The sequence below is a fragment of the Berghia stephanieae genome, chromosome 2 (genome assembly GCF_034508935.2).
Source record: "Berghia stephanieae isolate SIO BIC M18660-M18661 chromosome 2, UCSD_Bste_1.3, whole genome shotgun sequence".
Classification (NCBI taxonomy): domain Eukaryota; kingdom Metazoa; phylum Mollusca; class Gastropoda; order Nudibranchia; family Aeolidiidae; genus Berghia; species Berghia stephanieae.
Window position 1 is genome coordinate 81,810,625 of NC_088361.1, and position 12,023 is coordinate 81,822,647.

At 35.7% G+C, this 12,023-nt stretch overlaps 1 protein-coding gene across 4 annotated transcripts in view; it reads right to left on the reverse strand.

The window, feature by feature from the left end:
* Window positions 1–12,023, reverse strand: part of LOC144965651 (neuronal acetylcholine receptor subunit alpha-10-like) — an 88,465-nt gene that overhangs the window by 8,920 nt on the left and 67,522 nt on the right. For all 4 annotated transcript variants that reach the window (XM_078901211.1, XM_078901213.1, XM_078901212.1 and 1 more), the window contains one exon: window positions 3,747–3,856. In XM_078901211.1, the coding sequence (XP_078757337.1) occupies window positions 3,747–3,856 (110 nt within the window). The remainder of the gene's footprint in view (window positions 1–3,746; window positions 3,857–12,023) is intronic.

Sequence of the window (12,023 nt, forward strand, 5' to 3'; positions counted from 1 at the left end):
CTGCAGATGTAGTTTGGACCTACAAAGGGCTTGCTGCCAAAACCTTGTCAGAAAAAATAGAAATAGTTATAATTTGAATAGTTATGTCTGCCGCCTTCGATACTATCAATCACCAATCCTTGTTAAATATTATGAAAGCAATAGTTATGGAAGATGAAGTTAGATTAATCAGATTCCTTATAAGTGAAACCTGGATAACGTCCAAAATAATCGGTGCCTCAGAGAATAAATCATTCCTTGGCAACAACGGTACACCACAAGGAGACAGCCTAAGCCCAGTTTTAGTTATCATATACCTAGAAAATGCTTTAAAAGATGTGCGTAAATCTGTTCCTTCGGCCCAATTAATTACGTTTTGAAAGCGAACTCCCCATGGAAATTGCATATGCAGACGACATTGACTTTATTGGCCTCAAAAAAGTCAGTGTAAATGACATCCAAGAGCCTTACAAAATCACCAACTGTACGTTAATACTGACAAAAAAAGATGTAACATTACTGTAAAGGAATAAAGATGAATGGAGAGCCAAGAAAAGAATAGGATCATCCTCACCATCATCATCACAATCATCATCACAATCATCATCATCATCATCATCATCATCATCATCATCATCATCATCATCATCATCATCATCATCATCATCATCATCATCCTCCTCATCATCATCATCATCATCGTCGTCGTCGTCATCATCATCATCATCATCATCATCATCATCATAATAATAAATATCAATTCATCTCAACGTCATATTTCAAAACAAAACCATAGAATACAATCATATTATTATTATTATTATTATTATTATTATTATTATTATTATTATTATTATTATTATTATTATTATTATTATTATTATTATTATTCTAAGTAATCTCAAAATGTGACCAACCGCGGCAATCTGGTATTATGTCAGAATAAACTAGATCAATGTGGAAAATTGAGTTAAAAGTAAAAACGATCAGAATCAGAACATTTGAGGATTAATAAAAAAAAATTAAGAAACCAGACTCATTCTCCCCAACATATTTAATATATCGTAACTCATATTTTATACGTTAAGCTGAAAATTACAATTGTATAACAATAACATTCGGCCCCTATAGCTCAGTTGGTATAGCACTCGTTTCACATGCAAAGGAGCCGAGATCGATCCCGGGTGCAGATTGAGATTTTTATGACCCCTCCCCCTGACCACCCAGCAGTGATTGGGTAACAGATCTGGTTGAAAGTACTTTGCGATAGACTAGCGTCCTACCCAAAGGATAGCAAAAAATTTATATTGTCCGTTTCATGCTGAAGGACTACTTTCGATCGATCGAGGTCCACTCTATCATAATAATACAGTTTTGAAAAGACTGGTCGCAAGTGAGGATGTTTACGCCACCAATTTTGTCCGTGGTTATCTTATCTTATAAACAACCATCTGTAATTATTCTGAGAGTAAATACATAAATAATAATTATAAAATTTCTATGTTTATCCTCAGTGGAAATTCTTCTTTATGGTCTATCTCTAGATACTACTGAGATAACCCAGGAGTCAACCGCAGTGCAACTAGCGCCGCAAAGTGAGCAATATGGGCTAAGTCTCTTGCTCAAGTAAAAAAAACCGACACAAAATATTCCAAAGCCGTGCTCGAATCCGGGACTGCAAGAGGAAGGGCAATGCCCCATCAACATGGCCATTTTGTCCCCAAATGTTATCCTAGCATAACATTATACTTTGCTATGTAATGACAAAATAATGTTGTTTATCCCACCATCTGGTTCAATACAATCTGACAAGGAAATAATGATGTTTAGATTTACTGACAAAGCCATCCGTGATTTAGACAAAACGTTCCCCGTCTGTTGTTATCTTATAAAACCATCTATAATTCTGATCTTTCTCTAAGATATAAGAATATTGTTGTACTTTGAAAATAAACACCCTTCTTCTTCTTCCTCTTCTTCTTCTTCTTCTTCTTCTTCTTCTTCTTCTTCTTCTTCTTCTTCTTCTTCTTCTTCTTCTTCTTCTTCTTCTTCTTCTTCTTCTTCTTCTTCTTCTTCTTCTTCTTCTTCTTCTTCTTCTTCTTCTTCTTCTTCCTCTTCTTCTTCTTCTTCTTCTTCTTCTTCTTCTTCTTCTTCTTCTTCTTCTTCTTCTTCTTCTTCTTCTTCTTCTTCTTCTTCTTCTTCTTCTTCTTCGTCTTCTCCGCCTTCTCCTCCGCTTCCTCCTCCCTCTTCATCATTGTCATCATCATCATCATCATCATCATCATCATCATGATCATCATCATCATCATCATCATCATCATCATCATCATCATCATCATCATCATCATCATCTTCGTCTTCTTCTTCTTCTTCTTCTCCTTCTTCTTCTTCTTCTTCTTCTTCTTCTTCTTCTTCTTCTTCTTCTTCTTCTTCTTCTTCTTCTTCTTCTTCTTCTTCTTCTTCTTTTACTTCTTTTTCTCAGGTTTGAGACCATTTGACAAGAAGAGAGCCAAATAGATCATTCTATATAGTTGAAGTAAACGTTGTTTGGCCGTAATGAAAAAAGCCATTTTGTCGAAGCACTGCAAAGTAATATGTTTACCAATGGGGAAGAAGTCTTGATGTTTATAAAATGACCCAGAACGCGACAAGCTCCTAACTGCCATTACTGTGTCACGGTGGGTTGAGAATGTAAATAATGGAACCAACTGTATTCACAGTTAGAGCTTATTTGTTCTTCTTTACGAGGCCGCCCGGACCATTCTTCAAAGTGTCAAGGTTCTATCATTGAGATGGTTTACTCTTCAGTGTATTCACCATCATCATCATCATCATCATCATCATCATCATCATCATCATCATCATCATCAGCATCATCATCATCATCATCATTATCATCATCATGATCATCATCATCATCGTCATCATCATCATCATTAACCTTTACTGCCATCGGTGTGTCACAGTGGGTTGGTGATGTAAATAATGGTTCCATATGCACAGACAACTATTTTGCCTGTTTATGAACTATTTTGAAGGTCGGTCGGACTATTATTCCAAGTGTCAAGGCATTTTTCTCGTCGTGGTTTACTATTCATAGTCTATCATCGCCGCTATCAAACAATGGCTAACTTAATTACTTACTTACTTAGTCCTCCTTGCTTCTTGTCATCCACGAGCGTCCGCCATCCTTTTTTGCTCGGGTTTCTGCTTGGTACCCATCCAGGTGAGGTTTCCAACTTTCAACTGCCTCATCGGTGAGTGAGCTCCTCCATGTCTGTTTCGGATGCCCAACCTATCGTGTCCATCAGGATTTCCAATCAAGGGACGAACCGGTGATGTTGCTCCCTGCTGCTCTTCTCAAGGTGTGGCCAACCGTGGTCTTCATTAACTAGGACACTAGGACCTACTAGAACTTATATTCTGACATCTTTTTATTTAGGTTTATGCAGCGCCTAATGAGTTGTCATCAAAGGTAGTGTTTAAGAAAACAACTGATCCGACGTTAACTTATTTGCAAGTCTGATAATCCAATTTCTTATGGGCTTATTGTAGTAATGGAAATCTCCCAGAATGACGCAAAATATGGTCCATTATACAACAATTTTAAACTTAGCCCATAACTGGGTTCGGATGTCAGACCTGCATATATGAACACGTCGAATTGATCCCATTGGTTGAACGATTTGCTTTCACTTGGTGGTGTGGCTTTGTATTTTGAATATTTTAACAGTTCACATATTCTAGCAGCTTAGCATCATTTTTACCTGTTATAGAGTACGATGTCAGGTAACCACAGTTTTTCACACGGAATTCTCAACTTCTCCAAATTGTTGTAGTCTTTGGGGTCCCATGTCAGCCTTTCATCAAACCATTCCTGTAGAAATGGAAATTATATTTAATTTGACATCGTGATGACATTCGGCAGCACAAATCAAAGTGCACTTAAAATTCATTTAATCTGTTGATGGGATGCGTTTATGTCGACGTGCACGTAAATGCAGGCCTGATTACCCAATCCCTTAGGGGCTCATTGTTGTAATTTGGCAATCTCAAAAAAGGTGACGAAAAATATTGTCCCTTACAACAATGTCAAACTAGGCCTATAAATGGGTTTGGATGTCAGACCTGCATATATGTACACGTCGGTTTATAAATATACACCAGTTGTGCCATCCAGACCAATCAACCCAACAAACAAATCTGTGTGTAATATTGAACATTTATTATATCTTATAGACAATTTAATGAGAATCAATCACCCAAGAGGTCACAAAATTAAAAAAAACAAAAAAAAAAAAACAAACAAAAAAAACACACACACACACACAAAAACCCAACAAAAAAGAAAACACTCCCCCCCCCCCCCAAAAAAAAAAATAATTCCCACCCCCCCCCCCCTCCCCCCAAAATAAAAACAAAAAACAAACAAACAAAAATATCCCAGAAAAATCAACAAGACAAAAAATACAAAACAAAAAACAAATAAACACAACAAAAAGAAAACAAAACAAAACAGGCAAAAACAATACAAGCGAGCCAAGTGACATCAACTTCAGTCATTCTATTTACGGAACAGCAATCTTAAATGCACATTGACTTCACGATGTCCCAGGTTTGAGAGTTTTTGGCAAGATTAAGATCATTTAAAAATTTTAAATAAGTGTTTTTACAGAGAACGACAGACTAGACATTTCTTGAATCAGGCTCAAGCCCACGGAGATATTCTCGTATGTACGTCCGAATTGAATTGGCAGGGGGGTATGTCTTGATTTGAAATTGCTCTCAGCAAGGGGTTGACTGTATGAAGATTCCTTCCACTCGTGAAATCATCAGTTTCTTTTTGTTATATATATGTATGTTATATATATATATATATATATATATATATATATATATATATATATATATATATATATATATATATATACATATATATATATACATATATATATATATATATATATATATATATATATATATATATATATATATGTACACACACACATATATATATATATATATATATATATATATATATATACATATATATATATATATATATATATATATATATATATATATAATAAATCCCTCCTCCCCTTTCCTAGAGCTTAGCCAACCGCAACTTTGCGGCTATGTGGTCTAGTGGTATGACACTCGCTTTCGGATCGGAAGGTCCTTGGTGTTTCGAGCCTCGCTCGGCGCATAGTCGATTGAGTCCTTGGAAAAGACTCTTTACTCACATTCTCTCACCGTACTCAGGTGTAAAATGAGTACCTGGTCGTTAACAGTGTTGTCTTTGTCCGAAAAAATTGTAATATCGCCTTATAGGTGTCATGTCACGTCTTACATGTTAAGTGTTGTTGTTGGCCAGGGACCCCTTGTAAAGCGCTTTGAGCAGGTTTAGTGGATATTGCCCTATATAAAAACTCAAATTTTATTTTAAAACTTATGATGTAGGGCTAAACATGACGTCTGTAAGAGAATATTACAAGATTTTTTTCGACAGAGACAACGCTGTTAACGGCTAGGTGGTACTCATTTTAACCTAAGTACGATGAGAAAATGTGAGTAAAGAGCATGGCCTATGCACTCAACTTTGCGTCGCGTAGATAGAGCAAGTCTCGAACCCGGGACCCACAGGTCCGAGGGCGAGTGTTAGACTTATAAATATGTATACGTTGGTTAGAGATTATTTTCATGCCAACAATGAAGCCATCACAAAATTCTGGTTGTCAGACTTGTAAATATGTACACGTTGATTTGAGATGATTTTTCATGCCAACAATGAAACCATAACAATTTGGTTGTCAGACTTGTAAATATTATGTACTCATCGTCTAGTATGGTTCACTCACCCCCCCCCCCCCCCCCAATCCCTCCGACCCCCTCCCTTTCAAGCATTCCTAATTTACGTTGCCAGCAAATCGATATGACGAAGTCTGAGTAGGGAGGGCCTTTTTGATGTGATGGTGGTCAGGGTAAAACTACTCGGCAACAACGGAGGCGGAAAGGATGGGCGGGGTTGGGGTGGGGGAGGGGGGGGGGGGGGGGGGGGGGGGGGGGGGTGGGAGTGTTAAGGAAAGGGAGATTAGACGGTAAGACTATGTGAAAACCCACCAGACATCTTCGCTATCAGTTAGTTACTTAAGGAAGTGTCAATTGATTTTCTTGTTAGATTTAGATATGTGACCCCTCGCCATAAAACAGTATTATGTTGGAGTGGTATAGATATGATTAAAAATTGATTTTAAAGTAAAATATGAAAGAAAAAAAAACAAAAAAAAAAAAAAAAAAAACGATAGTGCCTGAAGTGGAGCTCGAACCCGAAATCTTCCGGGTCACAGTGCAATGCCTTATCCAATCGCTACAGAAACCAGGATAATCTCCCGCTCCGTTGGCTCACTTAATGGCTCCGAAGGACTACCTTTTCCCACTTTTAGTTCAATTTTCTTTATCTAGTTCATTTCAATTTGACACCGGATTGACACGGTGGGTCACATTGTCCTTTTTTATTCTATATCTAAGTAACACTATAACGATTCAAACTCACATCGGCTTTTAACACATTATCAATCTATGTAAGGAATGATAACAGAGCCATTAGGTCCATGGAGCCGGATTCTTTTTTTTTATAGCGTAAAAACCTTCACGAAGTCCCAGGTTTGAGAGGGGTTTTTTTGTTGCCAAAATGAGGGTCATTTAAATCGATCGATATTTGAAGGACGAGTTTTCTGGCCAAATTTTAAAATATGGGGTTTTCCAGAGTACGGCGGAACTGCCAATGCTTCCCTTTTATCTTTTACCTAACTAAAACTTATGGATCAAGAGTGACGTTAGCTTTTAAAGAATCTCCATTACACCAATGACGAGAATAACATTATGATTACGTTTGCTTCTCCAAGGAGATAGAAATACAGAGCATCTTTGTTCAGTTTATAACTCTAAATGTGATTCTTTTAGTTCCTGACTTGAGTTTCATCCTGGGGAACATTTCTAGTACAATAGTATGCGCTTGGCTAAGAAGCTCACAACATTGCCATCAGAAGTTTTACGGACCAATACACATAACTATGTGTAAACTTTAACGTTTATAGTCTGGTTAATACAGTTTAGTGATATTTACTCATAAACTTGGAAGGCAAAAAACCCCCCAAAAAACAAACAAAAAACAAACAAAAAACAAACAAAAAAAAAAAAAACAAAAAAAAAAACAATAAGAAAGACCAGAGTGATGTCAACTTCGTTCTATCTATGTGGATAGGGTAAATAACAATAAAATCAGTTTTGATTTATTAGTTTTGTGACTCAACGCGTGGGCTTTTAAATTTCTAGCCTGACCCAAGAACTTGTAGTTTAGTCATCTTGAGGTAATGCAGAGCCCAGTGAGAGGTTAGAAATGTTCACGCGTAGCCATCGTTATGTTATAGATAGTATGAAGTTGACGTCACTCAAGTATTTGTCATTGTTTTTTGCCATCCGCGTTTATGAGTAATTCTCACTAAACTGTATTAACTAGACTATAAGCGTTCAAGGTTCCACATAGTTTTGTGTGTCCTTCCGTTGTACTTCCGGATGGCAATGTTGTGAGCTTCTTAGCCAAGCGCATACTATCTATAGCCTGACACTGAAATCCAAAACGACTGGCATTTTGACGTCATTATTAGGTTTTTGCACCTCCTAGTGAGTTGTTGTTAGTAGTGCTTGTAGTAGAAACAAATGGTCCCATTGGTTGAACTATTGAATACAACTCACGATTTGTTTTCTTTTGTGGCAAAAGACTGGCATTTTGACGTCATTTTTTGGTCAGTGTCAGCGTAGCCATCGTTATGTGAAAGCCTGATACTGAAATCCAAAAGGACTGGCAGTTTGACGTCATTATTTGGTTTTTGCTCCGTCTAGTGAGTTGTCGTTAGTAGAGCTCATGGAAACAAGTTATTTCATTGGCTGAACTATTGAATACAACTCACGATTTGTTTTCTTTTGTGGCAAAAGACTGGCATTTTGATGTCCATTTTTTGGTATGTATCAGGCCATAACTTTACGAAGGCCACGGTTAAAGGAAACAACTGGTTCTATTGGTTGAACTATTGAATACAACTCATAATCTGCCTTCTTTTTGGTGGTATGGCCTTGAATTATGGCGTCGTTATATAGATTGTATGAAGTTGACGTCACTCGGGTCATTATTGTCATTGTTTTTTTTTGCCATCCGCGTTTATGAGTAACTCTCACTTAACTGTATTATCCAGACTACAAAAGTTCATGGTTACACAGAGTTTTATGTGTTGGTCCTTTATACTTCCGGATGGCAATGTTTTGAGCTTCTAAGCCAAGCGCATACTATCTATAGTCAGTGTCAGGCTATGAGTTTACGAAGGCAACCGTACAGCGCTTCCATGTTGTTGTAACACATGTACCAAAAAGTGAGGCTACACTCTAGTACATATTAATCGAATACGATTTCCCCGAACACACCGTTAACACGAGCTTATTCGATTGTCCCGAAATTTTTCCTTTCTGTTCTTTGAACAGGTTTTCTCGAACTGTGTATTGCCTCCATTTTATTCACGTACCGAAGGAAACCGTGCTCGAGTATATATCTAAAATGGTAAATATTACAGAATTATAGTTATGGTTAGCCTAATAAATTGTTTTTATTTACCTCAAAAAAGTATAAATATCTAGACCTAATTCCATAATTTTGGCTGAGAAGGTAATTTTCATTTTCAAGTTCTCCCCAGGTATAGTACCTTCTTTAACCCTCTCCTTTCCAACTACAAGAAAATCGTCACATTCGTTACGATTCAATGAACATTTTTCTTTTTGAGAATAATTGTGTAAATGACAAAATTTGGAGAAAAATCTTTGTTCTTGCCATAGGCACTTGATGCTGTTTTGTAAAGCTTGTTTTTCTGCACAAAATTAAGTAAGTTCTTTTTGCTGTGTAAACGTAAAGAAATCAATTTTTGTGTTGAATAGCTAAAACATTTTGGAAAAATCCTGAAAATGCTCGGTAAGGAGAGAGTTAAGAAAACTGGTCGCATTTGCGAAAGAAAGTTGTGTGCAATACAGTGTAAAATGAAAGAGACAATCGATTGATGATTTAGCCACTTGACTGTGGCGTGAAGGGTAGTAGATACGAATCCTGCCATCTGTTATTATGAGCAAGGATATAATTTATGCTTTCTTAAGACCAGATCATTTCAATTTTTGTCTCAAAATACCAATCCTCGTTGATTTCACATTTTTAAAAATCCCACGATAAAATTTTGACTAGAATAGGTAGATACAGATGAAAAAACACCACAAGAAATACCCATATCGAAACAAAACAAAGCAAAACATTTTTAAAAAGACAGCAAAAACATAACAAACCAAACAATTATAAAAAACCAAGGAATAGCATATTTAAATACACATCCCCCAAAGCCAACAAAGTAGGAAACAACAGCAGAAACCCAAGGACATCTAAAAAAATCAAATAATAATGATGTTTGGATGTATCAAATGCTGCTCATGGTTTTCATGGATCTGAAAGACTACTTTAAAGAAAAAAAGGTTCCTATAGATAGAATACGCTTGGTTAAGACGCTCACAACATTGGCATCCGGAAGTATAACGGACCAACACGCAAAACTATGTGTGACCTTGAACGTTCATAGTCTGGTTAAAACAGTTTAGTGAGAATTACTCATAAATGCGGATGACAAAAAGCAATAACAAAGACCTGAGTGACGTCAACTTCATACTATATTATATAAACAGGAGAAAGCTGATGTATAAATACAGCTTTTTCATCGAGCATGGTAAATCGATACATGCCAAAGACTGTCTACAAATGCTACCTAATTTACTTCTGACAAATTCATCACCTTTTTTTTTGATGAATAAATTATATTTGAGTGACAATCTGACTTTTCAATTGCTGCTATTCGTTATGGAAATGGGAGAGATTTATGATACAGTAAAAAATAGGGTGTCGCTAACATTCATGCTTGTGGAAAAGGTCTAGCGAGAGACAAGCTTTTCTCTCTATATTGATCAATAATTTAAATGATATGTCAGTGTGGCCGATCACCTCAACTTGGTATTATGTCGGAGTGAAACGAGTGCCCAAAAATGGCCTTATAGAACCGAGGTGGAATGTGAGATTTTAGGTTTTGACCACACACACACACACACACACACACACACACATATATATATATATATATATATATATATATATATATATATATATATATATATATATATATATGTTGTCGTCACTTAGCACTTTGTTATTAGTTTTAGACAGCTATTTCGAAGATAAGTTCTGACGAAATTATTATTATTATTATTATTATTATTATTATTATTATTATTATTATTATTATTATTATTATTATTATTATTAATATTATTATTATTATTATTATTATTATTATTATTATTATTATTATTGTTATTATAATAATTTGTTATTACAAATGCCATTTATTATTATTATTACTATTATTATTTATGAAACATTACTAGGCAAAGCTTTGTCTTACAATATTTCAAAATACACCATTTCAGGCATATGAATTATGCCTCAAAATAATACCAGTTTAGACAATGTGCCCCATATCCTGCGGTTAGGACTATTTCTTCCAATTGTAAAAAAAAAACAAAACAACAAAACTGTCGAACTATTGAAGTTGGTTTTCTAACTGCACGAGGGAGAACTCATATGATTGCGTTCCTTATCAAAAATGTTCCAATATCTTAATCTTCTTTGAGAATCGCAATGAAAACATCGGCATCGGAAATGCAATCCAAATTATTCCTAATTCTATAAAGATCAAATGGAGCCATCATTCCTAATCTTTGATGTCGGCCACAAAATCCTTGATATGTTCTAACACATCCCTAATGTCTCCCGGCCAACTCATGACTATTTATTGGATGATTTCCAGCGTTACAATAACAATAATAATAATAATAATATCATGCAGATTTATACATAAAACATCAAATGCCTGCATCAACAAGTAAAACCCTTTGATCGCTACATCATACATAACATTGGGAGTCCCAATGAGAATAATAAAGAGCAACCGATAAACCTTGCAGTTTTAAAGAAGAAAGCAACTAACCCAGAATAGGAAACATTTACTCAAGAAAATAACGACAAATGGACACTCTCAACATTTACTGATTTTGTTATAAACTGATGCATCAAATCGCTCGGCTAGTTATGCTAAACATTGCATTATTTGACGCCTGTAAATGAATATTTGTGAAGTATGAATAATAGTAAATTTTATTAGAACCCATTAGGTTTGTGGAATCCCTCTATAGGCAAGGACTTTTCATGTTACTGCCGACAACGATGCACACCAAATGAGGGAAAGAGGGGGGGAGAAGAAGGCTTTCAAAGCCAGCTAAGTCATGTCCAGGCTGAAAATAAGTTGACACTCTCCTGGAATATATTGGACACATTAGAACCATCAGGGAAAACGTGAACTTCTGATACACACTGAATCTTGTTCATAAAGGCAAAGAAGACAATACTTTTTCTTTTAAATTCACTAAATAAATTACAATAAATAGCTGTTTTCTTTGAATGATGAAAAAGAAGAGACTTAGGCCGTTTTGAAAGCCAAAGTAACAAATCAAGGAGCAGCAAAATATGTAGGATAAAAATCTGAAAAGATATGTTTCAGACAGAGGTTTTGTCAGACATTGTTTCATAAAGACCTTTTCAGATTTATATTATGACACCTCCTCAACTTTGTTTAAAATCATTAGGCCTGGACCATTGTTCTACAGGAAAAGGACTTCTCATGGTCATGTAAATGGTGATGTACATGTGATCAATCTTCACAAAACGGTATGATGTGGGGGCGAACCCGGTGATTTACATTGTACATTAAGCCCTACCAATAACATAATTTGAAGTAAAATAAACTCCTTCTCCATTTATGGATGGGATAATTTTGTCTCTAAAAATACCAAAAAACAACATCCAAAACATAAGCAATTTTCAATTTATTGATTTGACACGTAGGTCA